Below are 20355 nucleotides of genomic sequence, written 5' to 3' on the forward strand. Positions count from 1 at the left end.
CATCTATCAGTGGATCCGTAAAAATCATGCGGACGTCTGAATGGAGCTTTACAGGGGTGTGATCAATGAAAGGGGGGTAATCAATGACAGTGGGGTGATCAGGGAGTCTATATGGGGTGATCACCACAGTCATTGATCACGCCCCTGTAAGGCTCCATTCAGACGTCCGTATGCGTTTTGGGGATCCGATCCATCTATCAGTGGATCCGTAAAAATCATGCGGACGTCTGAATGGAGCTTTACAGGGGTGTGATCAATGACAGGGGGGTGATCAGGGAGTCTATATGGGGTGATCACCACAGTCATTGATCACGCCCCTGTAAGGCTCCATTCAGACGTCCGTATGCGTTTTGCGGATCCGTAAAAATCATGCGGACGTCTAAATGGAGCTTTACAGGGGGGTGATCAATGACAGGGGGGTAATCAATGACAGGGGGGTGATCAGGGAGTCTATATGGGGTGATCACCACAGTCATTGATCACGCCCCTGTAAGGCTCCATTCAGACGTCCGTATGCGTTTTGCGGATCCGATCCATCTATCAGTGGATCCGTAAAAATCATGCGGACGTCTGAATGGAGCTTTACAGGGGTGTGATCAATGACAGGGGGGTAATCAATGACAGGGGGGTGATCAGGGAGTCTATATGGGGTGATCACCACAGTCATTGATCACGCCCCTGTAAGGCTCCATTCAGACGTCCGTATGCGTTTTGCGGATCCGATCCATCTATCAGTGGATCCGTAAAAATCATGTGGACGTCTAAATGGAGCTTTACAGGGGTGTGATCAATGACAGGGGGGTAATCAATGACAGGGGGGTGATCAGGGAGTCTAAATGGGGTGATCACCACAGTCATTGATCACGCCCCTGTAAGGCTCCATTCAGACGTCCGTATGCATTTTGCGGATCCGATCCATCTATCAGTGGATCCGTAAAAATCATGCGGACGTCTAACTGGAGCTTTACAGGGGGATGATCAATGACAGGGGGGTAATCAATGACAGGGGGGTGATCAGGGAGTCTATATGGGGTGATTACCACAGTCATTGATCACGCCCCTGTAAGGCTCCATTCAGACGTCCGTATGCGTTTTGCGGATCCGATCCATCTATCAGTGGATCCGTAAAAATCATGCGGACGTCTAAATGGAGCTTTACAGGGGGCTGATCAATGACAGGGGGGTAATCAATGACAGGGGGTGATCAGGGAGTCTATATGGGGTGATCAAGGGTGAATAAGGGGTTAATAAGTGACGGGGGGGGGGGGGGGGGTGTAGTGTAGTGGTGCTTGGTGCAACATATTACTGAGCTACCTGTGTCCTCTGGTGGTCGATCCAAACAAAGGGGACCACCAGAGGACCAGGTAGCAGGTATATTAGACGCTGTTATCAAAACAGCGTCTAATATACCTGTTAGGGGTTAAAAAAATCACATCTCCAGCCTGCCAGCGAACGATCGCCGCTGGCAGGCTGGAGATCCACTCTCTTACCTTCCGTTCCTGTGAGCGCGCGCGCCTGTGTGCGCACGTTCACAGGAAATCTCGCGTCTCGGCGCGTCCAGTCGGAATCAATCAACCACCTCCAGGACGCGTCGCTGCGTACGGCGGTCCGGAGGTGGTTAAAATATATAACACTATATAAGGATTACATTTATTATTTAAATGTGACTCCAAAAAAAAGTATTGCAACACCAATTCGATACCATGAAAAAAAAAAAATACTCACACGTTAACCCCATGTTGCATGGGGTTAACGTGTGAGTATTTTTTAATTTTTACTTTTTGCAAAGTATCAATTGCCCATTATGTGAGGAGGTACTTGATGGGGTCACTTACTATTAATGTGAAGCAAATAGAGGTCTAAATTGATAAAGCCATGTGCCTCATATTAATAGTAACACCAGCGAGTACTTCCTGGCATAATGGACATTGAGCAGCATGGGGTTAATGTGTAGGCTGGTGTTGGTTACTACAGTATGATAAGGTTACTGGCTATTAATGTGAGGCACATGAAGTCTAAATTGATGAAACCATGTGCCACATATTAATAGCAACCTCGTCAAGTACCCCGCTTAACATAATGGATAACATGGGGTTAATGGCATCATGCTGTTAATATGAGACACATTGTTTTATCAATTTGGACCTGCATGTGCCTCACATTAATAGTAAGAAACCTTATTATGTGTACCTCACATTAATGGTTAACCCAATATTTGATGAGGTGCTTGGGGGCCACATACTTTTAATCTGAGGTACATGGGGTACTAATGTAATAGCACCATGTACATCAGATTAATAATAGGTGACCACATCTGTGGGACAGTGTGTGGGTACCTGCGCTTTCCAGATCACTAATGGCTGGGGACTGGTCTGAGAACACAAAAATCAGGAGGAGGAGGAGGAGGCCGCCGCTGCTGCCGTTCGCCAAGCACAAGCTGAGACGGCGCAGTGGTAAACCCTCCCCCGTCCCTCCTCCTACTTTATCATTAGACACATTCATTGGTGGCAGTGGTGCGGCGCCTCAGAGCCCGCTCATTGTATTGGGCTCTGCAGCGGCCGCGTCATGGGAGGGAGGGATTCCTTCCCTCCGTCTCCACGTATGTTGGCAAGATGAACGCGTCAGCCGCGCATGCGCCTGGCGTCTCCGCTCCTCTCTCCTCTGCGGCCCGGCAAACTATCTCCCAGGGCCCGGTCCTGGGCCGTGGCCCGGCGGTTGGGGACCGCTGTACTAGGCTAAGCAATATTTTAATGTTTTAGTATTATGTATGTTTTTGCTGTGGTAACATCCCGCAGGTGTAATATGTAGATTTGGTGTTTTTTGTATTTGTATATGTCATTGTCCTCCCTCTGAGAAAACAATAAAGAAATAAAAAATAAAAAGTTCAGTTATCGAAGAATCTTGTTATGGATTCCACTACCACGGACCATAACGGAATTTGGAATCCATAATGGAATTCTTCGATAACCCGAACATTGGACGCAGAACTTAAAACACAAGTTTGCTCAACACTAATTTTGTGGTCTGCAAAATACGGATACTATCCGTGTTGCATACGCATTTTTCGGCCAAGCATAGGACATGTTCTACAGAATAAGTCCACAAACTGTAGAGCATGGACCCATTGAAATCAATGGGGCACATTTACCTAGATTGGCTTTTTCACGCCGGTTTTAGTTTCCCCCTTGTGCTGCCGTAAGATCTGTCTAATTTATGACGATGCATGTGCTTCTTCATAAATTAGGCACATCTGTGGCAGTGCATGGGCCCAGAGTAAAAACGACGCCAGCAACTGTCTGGCGTCGTTTTAATTTTAAGCTAACATTTGCAAATGTAAGTAAATTTGCCGGAGTTGGAGTCCCAGCCCCCGTCCAACTGCAGGCATGAAACTGTGCCCCAAAATTGTGTCGCACAGCCGGACAGGAAAGGGAACTTGTGACACTTTTAGGCTGGGTTCACACGGGCGTTGCAGGAAAATGTGCGGGTGCGTTGCGGGAACACCCGCGATTTTTCTGCACGAGTGCAAAACATTGTAATGCGTTTTGCACTCGCGTGAGAAAAATCGCGCATGTTTGGTACCCAAACCCGAACTTCTTCACAGAAGTTCGGGCTTGGGATCGGTGTTCTGTAGATTGTATTATTTCCCCTTATAACATAGTTATAAGGGGAAATAATAGCATTCTGAATACAGAATGCATAGTAAACTAGCGCTGGAGGGGTTAAAAAAATAATAATAATAATTTAACTCACCTTAGTCCACTTGATCGCGTAGCCCGGCATCTCCTTCTGTCTCCTTTGCTGAACAGGACCTGTGGTGATCATTAATTACAGGTAAAGGACCTGTGGTGACGTCACTCCGGTCATCACATGATCCATCACCATGGTAAAAGATCATGTGATGACCGGAGTGACATCACCAAAGGTCCTTTACCTGTAATTAATGCTCACCACAGGTCCTGTTCAGCAAAGGAGACAGAAGGAGATGTCGGGCTACACGATCAAGTGGACTAAGGTAAGTTAAATAAAAAATTTTAACCCCTCCAGCGCTAGTTTACTATGCATTCTGTACTCAGAATGCTATTATTTTCCCTTATAACCATGTTATAAGGGAAAATAATAATGATCGGGTCTCCATCCCGATCGTCTCCTAGCAACCGTGCGTGAAAAATCGCACCGCATCCGCACTTGCTTGCGATTTTCCCGCAACCCCATTCACTTCTATGGGGCCTGCGTTGCGTGAAAAACAGAATATAGAACATGCTGCGATTTTCATGCAACGCACAAGTGATGCGTGAAAATCACAGCTCATCTGAACAGCTCCATTGAAATGAATGGGTCGGGATTCAGTGCGGGTGCAATACGTTCACCTACCGCATTGCACCCGCGCGGAAATCTCACCCGTGTGAACGCAGCCTTAGACGTAAAAATTATTGTAGTGAACAACACAGACAGCATCCATATTTTGTGGACTAAAAAACAGACACGTGTGCGTGCATGTTGCCTAACCCACAGGGAATTAGCAGCATATACTAGCAACACAAATGTCTTTCCTGAAACAATCCCTTTCACGCTGTTCTCTTTGCCATTATATGTATAGCACATTCATAGCATAGGTAGCGAAAATCGTGGCCCCAAGCAGAGAAATGCTTGCATGCACACTCACTCTCTACTAAAAATCTACCAGGGACATTTTAGTGACCCCAGCATAAGCCTCTCTCAGAATACTACTACTATCAGCTTGGTATAACCCGCATTTCTCTGACGACACACGACAAGCTGACTGGTCACTGGAATACACAGCGCACTTCCCGCCCCAATTCTGACCAATACAGACGGGCGACGCATTACCCACAAAGACCAGCGCGCGCAACACCTCATCCTTCTATGATTGGTCCGCAGCAGAACTCCCACTCATCTCTACACCAATCAGACTAGCCGAGTGATGACGTCATGAGGACGGCGACTTGCTGAGGTCAGTTTCGAGCGCGGCCTCGGCTGCCTGTGAATGCGGAAGTCTTTTATAGATAGAAGGTGAGAAGACTTGGATAGCAAGGTTTGGCCTCTTGTACTAGACGGGTTTATATAGAAATGATATACGCTACCTGGCGGTTTATTATATTACTTCACAGGAGCAACAGACTACCTGGTACCCTGCTTTGGAACTACAAATCGCAGCATAGCTGCTGATATATCATGCCAGGGTAGATGTATAGAAAACACCTGTGTCGCTTTGAGGATGGAGTCCCACTTGCGGTTTTTGGTCCTTTACCTGTTTTTTTTCTTTACCCAATGAATGAGAAATGTAAAGGAAGGACTTCTTCCTGCTGGATCCATGTCTGGCTTTGGCTAAAAAATATTGCACCCCAAACTGCCTGTGTGTTTCCCGGCCTGTGCTGTTTAGCTGCACTTCTCTTGTAGCCCATTGACATGTTGGCGGAGCCACAGGGTAGACAGATATGTTTTGTTAGGTCTCACTACCTGCTGTGCGTTCTGCTTTATTTTTTAGTTTTTTTTTTGTGCCAGCTGTACACTGGTCAGTACAAGGGGTTAAATGTTCTTTGTTGACTGTACAGTGAAAATAGCAGATCATGTTCTACATTAAAGCACACATTCTAAACCTGAAGATGAGGTTCTTGGTATATGTTTTGAACTGGATGACCCCCTCCATGAGGGCTGTGTGACCATGGTTCTGCTCCAAATATGTCTATTGCCCTACTTTAAATAGGGTGCCCTTAAAGGGAACCTGTCACCTGGATTTTGTGTATAGAGCTGAGGACATGGGTTTCTAGATGGCCGCTAGTACATCCGCAATACCCAGTCCCCATAGCTCTGTGTGCTTTTATTGTGCAAAAAAACGATTTGATACATATGTAAATTAAATCTGAGATGAGTCCTGTATGTGAGAGGAGTCAGGGACAGGACTCATCTCAGGTTATTTGCATATGGATCAAATCGTTATTTGACCGTCAATCAGTTTTGCAAAAGTCTAATTAGGGTGTTTCCGTATAGGGTGGCCCCCACTGATGACATGGCTGTTATTTTTTGTTTTTTTTTCCGAAAGACCGCCCCCTGTTGATTTTGGCGCCTTGTATTCTAATGAGGAGTATCGGAACAATGAGGAGGAGACTGAGTCTCTCAATGGGAGTCTCCTTCTCCCTGGCTGCAGCGCTGTCCAATCGCAGCGGAGAGCATCACAGCCAGGGAGGTTTTTTCTCCCTGGCTGTGACGCTCTGCTCTGCGATTGGACAGCGCTGCAGCCAGGTAGAAGGAGACTCCCATTGAGAAAGACTCGGTCTCCTCCTCATTGTTCTGACGCTAGTAATTAGCATACTGCGCGGGGAAAATACCAGAGGGCACAACGGGCGATTGTGCCGGCCCCATGAATAATAGTAAGCACTATAGGATCCCTGCTTTATGCTCTACCTAACGTGCTACTTATCTTATAAAGTCTGGACCCATGAAAGGTCCTCTTTAAGTTGTCTTATACATTTTGATTAAAAGGGTTTTTCAAGATTTTAATACTGATGACCTGTCCTCAGGCTGAGCGCTATACAATGTACGGCGTTGTGCTTGCTAAGCTACAAGGTCGCAGCGCTCACAGGAGCATTGGTGTCTACTCAAACAGCTGATTTGTGGGGGTTCTTGGGGTGATCAGATACTGATGACTTATCAGTATTAAAAATCTTGTCATCGGTATTAAAATCACGGGAAAACCCTTTTGCCCCCTTCTGCCCAGGCCATTTTTTTGCAAATTTGACATGTATCACTTTATGTGGTAGTAACGTTGGACCACTCTGCCATTCTGAGATAGTTTTCTCGTCCCATATTGTACTTCGGTCATAAATTTGAGTCAATATATTTCACCTTTTATTAACCACTTCCCGTCCACCCATAGGATATAAACGTCCTATGGGTGGACGTCTATTTCTGACTGCACGTTTTAGAACGTCCTGTCAGAAATAGCAGCTGCACGCTAATCGTGCAGCTGCTGATCGGGTTGCCTGCTGTCAGTGACAGCAGGGCAACCCTAAGACAAGGCAGGGACAGTGCCCAGGTGTCCCTGCCTTCACGATCGCTGCAGACACAGCGCTCACCGAGCGCTGTGTCTGCAGAGAAGGAATGTGCGCTTCCTGTTCCGGCCCGGCGGTCATGTGACCGCCGTGACCGGAGTGTGCAGGAGCTGTGTGAGGTCTCTCAGAGACCTCGATCAGCCCTGCTGTGAGGCTGTATAGCGCTAGATTGCTGCTGTACAGCCTCTCTAGGGGTGCATTTCCACTGTAACTGGGGCTACTATGTCAGCCCCAGTTACAGGAGAAATCAACTGTGAAAAAAAAAGAAAAAGTGAAGCAAATGTCCCCCAGAGGTCTTGTATGACCTTATGGGGGACGAAAAGTGTAAAAAAAAAAAAAAATAATAAAGGGTTGAAAAAATAAAATAAAATAAAGTTTCACATGTAAAAAAAAAAAAGTTCCCAAGTAAGGAATAAAAAAAAAAATTAAAAATAGAAAAAATAAAATAAAATAGACATATTAGGTATCGCCGCGTCCGTAAAAACCAGCTCTATAAAAATATCACATGACCTAACCCCTCGGGTGAACATCGTAAAAAAAAAAAAAAACTGTGTCAAAACAAGCAATTTTTGTCACCTTGCATCACAAAAGGTGCAACACCAAGTGATCAAAAATGCGTATGTCCCACAAAATAGTACCAATGAAACCGTCACCTCATCCCGCAAAAAATGAGCCCCTACATAAGAAAATCTCTCAAAAAATAAAAAACCTATAGCTCTCAGAACATGGACACATTAAAACATAATTTTTTTGTTTCAAAAATGCTATTATTGTGTAAAACTTTAATAAATGAGAAAAAGTATACATATTAGGTATCGCCACGTCCGTAACAATCTGCTCTATAGAAATGTCACTTGACTGAACCCCTCAGGTGAACGCTGTAAAAATAAATAAATAGAAACTGTGCTAAAACAACCAATTTTTTGGTCACCTTGCCCCATAAAGTGTTATAATGAATGATCAAAAAATCATATGTACCCAAAAATAGTACTAATAAAACTGGCACCTTATCCCCTAGTTTCCAAAATGGGGTCACTTCTTGGGAGTTTCTACTGTAAGGGGGCATCAGGGGGCTTCAAATGGGACATGGCATCTAAAAACCATGTGGAGTTCCTTTTCTTCTGCGCCCTGCCGATCTCCATTTTCCTTTAATTCTTGTGGAACGCCTAAAGGGTTAACAAAGTTTGTAAAATCGGTTTTGAATACCTTGAGGGGTGTAGTTTCTACAATGGGGTCATTTATGGGGGTATCCACTATGTAGGCCCCACAAAGTGACTTCATACCTGAACTGGTCCTTAAAAAGTGGGTTTTGGCAATTTTCTTAAAAATTTGAAGAATTGCTTCTAAACTTCTAAGCCTTCTAACGTCCTAAAAAAATAAAATGACATTTCCAAAATGATGCCAACATAAAGTAGACATATGGGGAATGTTAAATAATAAATATTTTATGAGGTATCACTTTCTGTTTTAAAAGCAGAGAAATTGAAATTTAGAAAATTGCGAATTTTTCAAATTTTTGGGTAAATTTGGGATTTTTTCATAAATAAAGGTGAAATATTTTGACTTAAATTTATGACTATCATGAAGTACAATGTGTCACGAGAAAACAGTCTCTGAATGACTTGGATAAATAAAGGCGTTCCAAAGTTATTACCACATAACGTGAGATATGTCAGTTTTGCAAAATTTGGCCTGGTCAGGAAGGGGGCAAATGGCCCGGATGGCAAGTGGTTAATGAAAAAAATCCCAAATTGACCAAAAATTTGCAGTTTCTCTGCTTTTAAAACAAAGTGATACCGCATAAAATATTTATTACTTAACATTCCCCATATGTCTACTTTTATGATGGCATCATTTTGTAAATGTAATTTTAGTTTTTTGGGGACATTAGAAGGCTTAGAATTTTAGAGGTAGTTCTTAAACATTTTTTTAAAATTTCCAAGACCCACTTTTTAAGGACCAGTTCTGAAGTCACTTTGTGGGGCTCACATAGTAGAAACCACCCATAAATGACCCCATTTTAGACAGCTCCAGTACAACTGCAAAAAAATGGGGTGAGTCAGCACATCCCAATGTGCAGGTGCACGTTGCCATGGCTAGAAATCTGTGGCAGACGGGCCCAAATAATTATGTACAAAATGTATTTGCCAAGAATCTCAAATTTGCAAAATAAGCATAGTATTAGCATCAGAATATTTTCTATAATTATGGCATTATTGTACTTCATTTGTGTTTGCAGAGTGCTGTTGCATGTTCCTTTTTTCCCATTTTAGACACTACACCCCTTAAAGGGAACCTGTCACCAGGATTTTGTGCATAGAGCTGGGGACATGGGCTGCTAGATGGCCACTAGCTCATCTGCAATACCCAGTCCCCACAGCTCTCTGCTCTTTTATTGTGTTAAAAAACCTTTTTGATCAATATGCAAATGACCTGATATGAGTCCTGTGTCCGGAGATGAGTCAAGCAGAAAGGAGCCCAGCACCGCCCCGCGTACTCCGAATCTCCTCCTTGCTGGCTGACGTCACAGAGCTGGAGCGCCGAAATCTCGCGATGCGCGAGCTAGCGCATGCGCAGTGTCGGCATCATGTTCATTCCCTGTACTGGCATCAGCACAGGGAACGAACTACGCATGCGCTAGCTCGCTCATCGCGAGATTTTGGCGCTCCAGCTCTGTGACGTCAGCCAGCAAGGAGGAGATTCGGAGTACGCGGGGCGGTGCTGGGCTCCTTTCCGCTTGACTCCTCTCTGGACACAGGACACATATCAGGTCATTTGCATATGGATCAAAACTGTTTTTTAACACAATAAAAGCACACAGAGCTATGGGGACTGGGTATTGCAGATGAGCTAGTTGCCATCTAGCAGCCCATGTCCCCAGCTCTATGCACAAAATCCAGGTGACAGGTTCCCTTTAAGTTATTCAAAACTGATTGTACAAACTTTGTTAACCCTTTAGGTATTCCACAAGAATTAAAGGAAAATTGAGATGAAATTTTAAAATGTAACTTTTTTTTTGCAGATTTTCCATTTTAATCAGTTTTTTTTCATTTAATACATCAAGGGTTAACAGCCAAACAAAACTCAATATCTATTACCCTGATTCCACAGTTTAGAGAAACACTACATATGTGGGGGTAAACTGCTGTAAGGGCGCAGGGCACAGAAGAAAAGGTGCGCCGTGTGGTTTTTGGAAGGCAGATTTTGCTGGTCTGGTTTTTAGACACCATGTCCCATTTGAAGCCCCCCTGATGCATCCTACAGTAGAAACTCCAAAAAAGTTACCCCATTTTGGAAACTACAGGATAAGGTGACAGTTTTATTGATATTATTTTGGGCTACATATGATTTTTGATCGCTCTATATTAAGTTTTTTGTGAGGCAAGGTAACCAGAAATTGCTGTTCTGGCACAGTTTAAGCTTTTTGTTTTTTACAATGTTCATCTGACAGGTTAGATTATGTGCTGTTTTTATAGAGCAGGTTGTTACAGATGCAATGATATCAAATATGTCTACTTTCTTTGTTTAAGTTTTACATAATAAAGCGATTTTGGAAAAAAAAATGTTTTTGTGTCTCCATTTTCTGAACGCCATATTTTTTCTGCCGATTGTCTTGTGCAGGGGCTTGTTTTTTGCAGGAAGAGTTGACGTTTTTATTGGTACCATTTTTGGGTACATATGATCATTCATTATTACACATTATGGGGCAAGGTGGCCAAAAAATTGGTTGTTTTGGCACAGTTTTTATTTATTTTTATGGTGTTCACCTGAGGGGTTAGGTCATATGATAATTTTATAGAGCTGGTTGTTACGGATGTGGCAATACCTAATATGTCTACTTTTTTTTTATTTATTTCACTTTAACACAATAATAGCATTTATGATACAAAAAAATCATATTTTAGTTTTTCCATATTCTGAGTGATTGATAGATATATCTATTTTATTTTTATTTTTTTGTCCGATTGTCTTAGGTAGGGTCTCATTCTTTTGCGGGATGAGATGACAACGGTTTGATTGGTACCATTTTGGGGGGCATACGCCTTTTTTATCGCTTGGTATTGCACTTTTTGTGATTTAAAATGGCTTTTTTGGGCACAGTTTTTATTTATTTTTTACAGTGTTTATATGATGGGGTGTATTATGGGACATATCTACCACTTTACCATATTTACCAAGCTACCACTTGTAACAGAACCTGAGTTCGGGAAATGTTTTTTTACAGTAGAAATTATTTTATGAAGTTATTATGCGAAGTCTCGCAAAACTTCGAAGTAATATCTTCGGCTCATCTGAGCCAATACATTCTAATACTGTACGGAGCGTTCGCTCCGTACAGTATTCAAAAAAAGTATTATGCGAATCGACTTTGGATCTTTCATTGGGCTGGATCTCCTCGGCTTCTGTAGAAGGCAGGTCCCGATGCCTTGCAAGGCATTGGGCAGCCTCTGCAAGGCATCGGGCTGCCTTATCACCCATTGGGTCTCAGTCACTGCAGAGCGGGGACTCGATGGGATCCCTCACTGACTGCAAACCCCTTCTATGTCGCGGTCAGCGCTAACCTCTGCATAGAAGGGTTAAATCCGCTGGCATCGGCTTTTACAGCGATGTCAGCGGCTACAGCAAGGGGCCGACTATCAGTGACTGCCAGGCCCCTGCGGTGATCGGGCGGGCACTGGCCGCCATAACGTACTATTACGTCATGTGTCAGGAAGGGGTTAAAGGGGTTATCCAACCCCAATAATGACCCCCCCATGCCCGGGTACCTCATATAGGTTATACTTTCCCCGCTCCACGGCACCCCCATAGCTCCTGATCCACGCACAGCCGCCGCTGCATCTCCCCGTTGCAAGGTTCAATCCACCGGCGGGGGATAGCCTTTAAATGAGTTGTGCTGTGGAAGTTCCATTGAGAGCCCACCTCCTCCCACGCCCCACCGCCTTTTTGTAATATTTGGCAGTTCTGTTAAAAAAAAAAAAAAGTTAAGTTAAAATTTTTCTTGCAAGCTGGCACTTATATGACAAAATATGCAACTTTTCAATGCCAGAAAACTGTCAGAGACCTATAGTAAATGACCCCCATAGTGTCTAAACAGTTCTTGCCTCACCTTGTTAATGTTGAACAAGTGGAGTTTATACCAGGTAGAGGGTGGAAGAAAAAATACAGTTCGCCTCGTTAGTTAATCTGATATACCTTGCTAAACTCGGGTCAGCACCTTTAGTCCTTTTCAGATACTTGGGGTGTGGGGGGGTCATTTATTAAGCTAAAATACGCCTATATTAGGCACAGATTGTGATGCAACAACTAGTCTCCCCACTCACGCCAGGTCTTAAAAAAAAAATAGTGGGCGTGGATGGGTCAGCAGGCCTGTCTCATTTACCATTTTCTACTCCAGTTTCAGGCATAGAAAAAAGGTTTAACTGTTAGACAGTTAGAAAGCTGTCTTACATTTAGGGTCCATTCACACGTCCGTAATTTCGTTCCGCATTTTGCGGAACGGAATTGTGGACCCATTCATTTCTCTGCCCGGATACGGAATTGCGGACCCGCACTTCCAGGTCCGCAATTTCATTCCCGAACAAAATAGAACATGTCGTATTCTTGTCCGCAATTGCGGACAAGAATAGGCATATTCTATTAGTGCCGGTGATGTGCGGTCCGCAAAATGCGGAACGCACATTGCCGTGTCCGTGTTTTGCGGATCCGTGGATCCGCAAAACACGTTGCGGACGTTTGAATGGAGCCTTAGAAGTGGTGGAGGATCTGCCGAAGTTATGTAACGGCCAGTGCCTCTACATAACTTCAGCAGAACCACAGCTTAGGGCTTTATTAATAAATGTACCCCTTGTTTGTTTATTTTGGCTGCACTACTGTGCATATTTGGAATCCCATTTAAAAAGGCTCTTCTCTTGTAGATTTGTTACACCATGTCTTGGATTCGTGACAAGGAGCTATCGCTGATTGAACGCTTATGTGCAAATGTCCTTAAGGTAGGTAAGCCATTCTACTGTGTATGTTTGTATACCAGCAATACCAAATTGATATTTACGGCACTTCTCTCCCTTTTGAAACAGGCTGGCCCTATGCCCAAACATGTTGCATTTATCATGGATGGGAACAGAAGATATGCAAAAAAATGCCATGTGGAGCGACAGGAGGGCCATTCGCAGGGATTTGAAAAGCTTGCTGAGGTTAGAGAGCCCTATGATGAGTCTTGTAAATTTGTTGTTTATGCCCCTAGGCGTGGCAAAATTTGATGCATACTTGGTAGGCATACATACAGACATGGGCTGTATTCACACCTGGCTTGTCCATTTTGGTTGTTCCACTCAGTCATAGCAGCACAATGAATATGACAGCATTGCTGGATCTATCACATGACTGACACTAACAGCGTCTGTCGGACACCGTTGGGTTTAATGGTGTCCATCGCTTTACCGGACAAGATAGAGATTCATGCGCCTCCAATGTAAATGTCAACACAGCTTTATCCCTGAGGTTAGCTATTCTAGGCCAAAGCAACACAAGTTTACATACATGCATGCTGAATCGTTAAAATCCTTTTGATTTTAACAATCCGGGTTTGTTTTAGTGTGGGTAGGATGCAGGAGGTGAATGCAGTGAAACGTGCCACACTGCATATATTTAATGAGGGATACACATGCCAGCTCATATTTTCTAACAAGTTACAAGGAATATCAGCAATGGCAGAAAACTGCCAAGTAGTACTTTCTTTATTTATAATATATAGATAGATAGATAGAGATGATAGATATATATATATATATATATATATATATATATATATATATATATATATATATATAAAAAAGAAAAAAAGGGGATGGCAGCACCGTCACAATGAAATATAGAAAAAAGGGTGCACAGGCCCAATATGGATAAAAGCCAATCCAACGAATTGTATAAGATGAAAAAGGGCAGCACTCCACTGGATAAAAATAAAACAAACTTTATTTACCCATAAGGCTGTAGCGACGTTTCGGCTCTTACACAGGAGCCTTCCTCAAGCAGAGTGTGCACATAAAAACTCTGAATATATATAGTGTGTACAGCCAATCAAAGCCAATTACAAATCAAGTGAACATAATTAATAAAAAATCTAAATACATAATACATTATACAATATGAAGCAATAAAACCAACAATGTGAAAACATTAGACCGTGATACATACAGTTGTAAAGTAGTTCAGTGCATATAAATAACACAATACATTTATATTACATAAATCATGTAATAAGTGCCAGCTGTGAATAATTTCATAAAGTGCAAGGTGCTTACTGGTACAGGTGATACACATGATAGACGCAGGAGGGAGGGCGGCTGTCATCCATGTTGACATGTGCGATCCGGCGTACCTGAATCGCCACTGCGCATGCACCTATGACGCATAAACTGTGCTTCCATCTAACCTTAACCACGTCACATGGCGCATGCGCTCTTGAGCTGTAACGCTGTAACGGCCATTTTGGATAGGGGAAAAAATACCCACTAGATTATAATGTTGCTAAAAGCAACTAGTGTTACCGATACATTGCAGGCTAGGGGTGACAATGACATATCAAAATGCCAGAGTGTCACAGTGGCTAAGTGGACATAAGGGAGGGTCACACCTACAATTAAAGTGGAACACCCCACCATGACTATAAAGTGGCAGCGCATCCGCATGTAAATGCGGGGTTGCGCCGCCACAACAGTCAAAGTACACCCCTTACCACCACACTCTGAGGGGTCTCCTCCTAACACCCCGCCATACTTGTAGCGGAATAAAAATAAACAATGCAGAAACAGTTATTTGAGGAAATACACAAGTCTAAGGACCACAAAGTGCATGAGCAGACGCGTCCGGACAACACGATCGCACAGCCCACATGAATGTTACGCCACTTCTCCTTATCCCGAATCCAGTGAGGAATTATCTAAAGGAATAAGAAGGAAAAAAAGGGGGGGGGAGAGAAAAATATTTTTCATTAAAAATATAAATCAAAAACCATGTTTTTGACCAAAGGAGAACTCGCGGAATAAACAGGAATATATGTTTTTGTGCACACAAGTCACATATTTTGCAGCAGGACAGTCGACATTTAAAATACTAAGAGAGAGGGCAAACCACGTAGTTAACCCACTCCAACCCTGTAGTCCACATTAAGACCACATGGTTGCAGGGAATTAAGTGTATAAATCCATTTAAGCTCTCTCTTTTTTAGGAGGCCAATTCTGTTGCCACCCCTCCTTGGCATTGGTATATGGTCAATAATATAACACTTCAGATCTTTCTCAGTGTGTTTATGCTTGGCAAAGTGTTTGGAAACTGGTAAATCCAGTCGTTTCTTCCTGACACTAAGTCGATGGTTGTTAAATCGTGTCTTGAAGTCAGTTGTTGTTTCTCCAACGTATAGCAAATTACACGGACAAACAATCACGTATATAACGTGATTGGAGTCACAAGTCAGATAATGCCTTATCTGATATGAGACTCCAGTTTGTGGGTGTACAAAGGACCTACCCTTGATGATATATTTGCAATTTACGCAGGACAAACATGGAAAACAGCCGACACTGGCACTAGTCAATGTCCGCTGTCTTGTCATTTTTGAGGTTCCTACGTCTGCCCTAACCAATTGGTCCTTAAGACTCTTAGATCTACGGTAGGACATAATAGGGGGAGAATGGAATTCCTTAATGGTATTGAGACAACCACCCAGTATGTTCCAGTGACGTCGAATAATGTTGTTAATATCGACGCTCTGTTCACAGTGGGTGGAGATAAAAGGGATCCTACTAGTTTTCACTTGTTGCACTTTCCTTTTGAGGATGTCGTCCCTATTAAGTTGACCAACCATTTTCTTTTTCTCATACAGCAATTTGGTTGGATAACCTCGTTGCTCAAATTTATGCAGTACTGTGTCAAGCGTACTGTTAGATGTAATGGGGTCAGAGACTATGCGTTTAACTCTCAGAAACTGAGAGTATGGAAGAGATTTTACCATGGATCTAGGATGATTACTAGTGTAAGTCAATAGCGTGTTCCTGTCGGTAGGTTTCACAGACAATTCTGTCTGTATTTTGCCCGCCGACAGGATCACGCGAGTGTCGAGAAACTGCATTTCAACAGGAGAATGCACCAGAGTGAACTGCAATGCCTCATCAACCCCATTTAGGTAGCCATGGAAATCAAAAAGTTTTGGCAGATCCCCCGTCCAGATGAGGAAGATGTCGTCTATGTACCGCCACCACGCCCTGATATATTGGAAGTGGTGGCTTCCATAGACGACATCTTCCTCAAACCGACGCATAAAAATATTCGCGTAAGTTGGGGCCACATTGGACCCCATCGCCACGCCCTGTTCTTGTACATAATATGAGTCCTGAAATAAGAAGTAGTTTTGTTTGAGCACAATTTCCAGCAAAGATAATATGAAATGTTGAGCACCATCTGTGAATGTGGATTCATCCAGCATGGAAGAAACCGCTATCAAGCCTTTTTGGTGATCTATTGATGTATAGAGTGAGGTCACATCAAACGATGCTAATGTCACCTCAGATACATCAACCAGATCAATCTCCTGCAGTTTAAGCAAAAAGTCGCTGGTATCGCGAATATATGAACTGCCTCCACATGCAAAGCTGCGCAGAACCTTATCAAGGAAAATGGCTACATGACTGAATATTGAGTCGGAGCCCGAAACAATGGGGCGGCCAGGTGGATCGACGAGGGACTTGTGGATCTTAGGCAACACATAGAGCACCGGAGTGACAGGATGTGCCACCGTAAGAAAATCCACAAGCCCCTCGTCGATGACCCCCGCATGCAGGGCCTCCGTCAATACACTGTCAATCAACCCTGCAATTTTAAATCTTGGGTCAAGATCAATGTGTCTATAGATGGTTCTATCACCCAATTGCCGCATAATTTCGGCAATATACTTATGGGTGTCAAGCACGACCACCGCACCGCCCTTATCAGCGGCCTTAATGGTGAGTTCGTGGTCGAGCTTTAGTTCTTTGAGAGCTACCATCTCCTCTGTTGTCACATTGGGATGACCAAAGGGTTGAAAAGAACATGCAGCTTTCAAATTCTGAATATCAGATTTAACAGCAGCCATATATGCCTCAACTGCAGGCTCATGTATGACTGGATTAAAACCACTTTTAGGTGAGAGATCGAGCATGCCAAGAGAGAGTTCACTCATCTTGGCATGCTCGATCCGCTCCCTACCATGAAACCAAATTTTCAACTTGATGGCACGAAAAAAAGTACACAAATCATAATCAAGTTCGAACCAATCTGCATTGGCTCGAGGGCAAAATGAAAGCCCCTTACTCAGCACACTCACTTGAGCATCAGTCAGATTTTTAGAAGAAAGATTAACAACCGTTATTTCTTCCTGGGCGGCATGTTTCGGCCCGGGGGTCGGGGTTTGTTGTTGCGTTGTTTTCTGGTATCTCCTGTGTCTACGGCCTCCACGCCGGATGCGTTGTCTCCGGACAGTTCCATCTCTCTTGCCCCTAAAAAAGCATGGTCAACAGAAAATGCATCTTGTGTGGTTTTATATTTCTTTTTCCATGCATCCTTGTTTGTATGGACATTTTTGTCACTGGATTGCCAGGAATAAATATTTCCTTTTTTATAGTCGTCACAGTCCCGGTTCCATTTAAGGCGTTTACCTTCCTCCATCTCAGTGCGAAAGGTCTGAAGTTGAGTAGATAAAATATCATTATATGTCCCAAACTCATCAACTGAAGACAGATTAATCAGTAGTTGTTCAACATTTGCCAATTCAAGTGTGACATTAGACAGTTCGCCCTGTAAAAATTCGATATTGAGCAATATAAAATCCAATGCGTACCTATTTGAAAGGTTTTCAAATTTTTTACAGAATAAGGGACAACCAGAGAATAGATTAGGGCATAACGTAGATCTCATCCCTCTCGGTATGCGCTGTGCTTTAAAATATTCCCCAAGAGTGGTCATGTGGAGGCGCAAAGAGATAGACCTCTTTGCCAGGAATTCATATTTCCTCTTTAGCTCCTTAGCTGTTGGAGTGGTAAGGAACGTGGCATCTCCCTCAATCAAGCATAAAATCCTGTCGACTGCTTCCTGTGAATATGTGAAGCCTCCGGGTGTAATGTGGTCACTGGTAGACATACTTGTAACAATAAGTCCGTATTGAAAAAGACGTGCAAATGCCAAACAACGGCTGTATATAAAAAAGAAAAAAAGGGGATGGCAGCACCGTCACAATGAAATATAGAAAAAAGGGTGCACAGGCCCAATATGGATAAAAGCCAATCCAACGAATTGTATAAGATGAAAAAGGGCAGCACTCCACTGGATAAAAATAAAACAAACTTTATTTACCCATAAGGCTGTAGCGACGTTTCGGCTCTTACACAGGAGCCTTCCTCAAGCAGAGTGTGCACATAAAAACTCTGAATATATATAGTGTGTACAGCCAATCAAAGCCAATTACAAATCAAGTGAACATAATTAATAAAAAATCTAAATACATAATACATTATACAAATATGAAGCAATAAAACCAACAATGTGAAAACATTAGACCGTGATACATACAGTTGTAAAGTAGTTCAGTGCATATAAATAACACAATACATTTATATTACATAAATCATGTAATAAGTGCCAGCTGTGAATAATTTCATAAAGTGCAAGGTGCTTACTGGTACAGGTGATACACATGATAGACGCAGGAGGGAGGGCGGCTGTCATCCATGTTGACATGTGCGATCCGGCGTACCTGAATCGCCACTGCGCATGCACCTATGACGCATAAACTGTGCTTCCATCTAACCTTAACCACGTCACATGGCGCATGCGCTCTTGAGCTGTAACGCTGGAACGGCCATTTTGGATAGGGGAAAAAATACCCACTAGATTATAATGTTGCTAAAAGCAATATTTGATATGTCATTGTCACCCCTAGCCTGCAATGTATCGGTAACACTAGTTGCTTTTAGCAACATTATAATCTAGTGGGTATTTTTTCCCCTATCCAAAATGGCCGTTCCAGCGTTACAGCTCAAGAGCGCATGCGCCATGTGACGTGGTTAAGGTTAGATGGAAGCACAGTTTATGCGTCATAGGTGCATGCGCAGTGGCGATTCAGGTACGCCGGATCGCACATGTCAACATGGATGACAGCCGCCCTCCCTCCTGCGTCTATCATGTGTATCACCTGTACCAGTAAGCACCTTGCACTTTATGAAATTATTCACAGCTGGCACTTATTACATGATTTATGTAATATAAATGTATTGTGTTATTTATATGCACTGAACTACTTTACAACTGTATGTATCACGGTCTAATGTTTTCACATTGTTGGTTTTATTGCTTCATATTTGTATAATGTATTATGTATTTAGATTTTTTATTAATTATGTTCACTTGATTTGTAATTGGCTTTGATTGGCTGTACACACTATATATATTCAGAGTTTTTATGTGCACACTCTGCTTGAGGAAGGCTCCTGTGTAAGAGCCGAAACGTCGCTACAGCCTTATGGGTAAATAAAGTTTGTTTTATTTTTATCCAGTGGAGTGCTGCCCTTTTTCATCATATATATATATATATATATATATATATATATATATATATATATATATATATATATATACAGTTGGGTGCAAAAACAGGGCAGTGTGGACCAGCACCACGGTCCAATTCAATACAGCGGAAAGAAGCCAGCAGCACACCAAGGAATTTTAAAAAAACGTGCGGTTTATTCACCCAATGTCAGGTAGCAGCGACGTTTCAACCGCTTGTTGCGGTCTTTCTCAAGCTATGTGCACATGTGTTACAATCACACAATTTATTGTATGTTTAATTGACACACCTATAAAGTCAAACAAAGAAGTGAACAAAATTCATGATATTAACATTTAAAACATATACAAAATCTCATTGTCAGTGTCCAAAGTATATGGGTAAAATAAATCTGCAGTGTTCTGTAATCAATTACATGATATATTGTGAACATACATAGTGCAGTATAATTGCTCATTGCATAATACAGGTGCGCCCAATTACATAGTGGAAATTAAAAAACTCACATCAGCTGATAAGCTGCACACATGGAGCATCGCGGTCTCAGCAGTGTCCCCATTCAGCCTCTGCGCATGAGCGGGAACACTAAATATTGCGATCCTTCAAGCGCAGAGCAGCAAAACAGAGCCCATGTCAAAGATGGCCCGATCCGATCAAATGTGCGCATGCCTATACAGTAGAGGCCTCCCACTT

The 20355-nt window shown here is 42.9% G+C and overlaps 1 protein-coding gene across 2 annotated transcripts in view; it reads left to right on the top strand.

Annotated features, from left to right (window-relative positions):
• Nucleotides 1–4972: 4972 nt before the first annotated feature.
• DHDDS (dehydrodolichyl diphosphate synthase subunit) overlaps nt 4973–20355 on the top strand; it is a 96661-nt gene continuing 81278 nt past the window's right edge. Inside the window, exons 1-3 of one of the 2 annotated variants that reach the window (XM_040424244.1) lie at nt 4973–5053; nt 12986–13060; nt 13145–13261. In XM_040424244.1, the coding sequence (XP_040280178.1) occupies nt 12998–13060; nt 13145–13261 (180 nt within the window). In that variant the 5' untranslated portion in view covers nt 4973–5053; nt 12986–12997. The remainder of the gene's footprint in view (nt 5054–12985; nt 13061–13144; nt 13262–20355) is intronic. The other variant, XM_040424245.1, reaches the window with a different exon arrangement.

The sequence above is a fragment of the Bufo bufo genome, chromosome 3 (assembly GCF_905171765.1).
Source record: "Bufo bufo chromosome 3, aBufBuf1.1, whole genome shotgun sequence".
In the NCBI taxonomy this organism is placed as follows: Eukaryota; Metazoa; Chordata; class Amphibia; order Anura; family Bufonidae; genus Bufo; species Bufo bufo.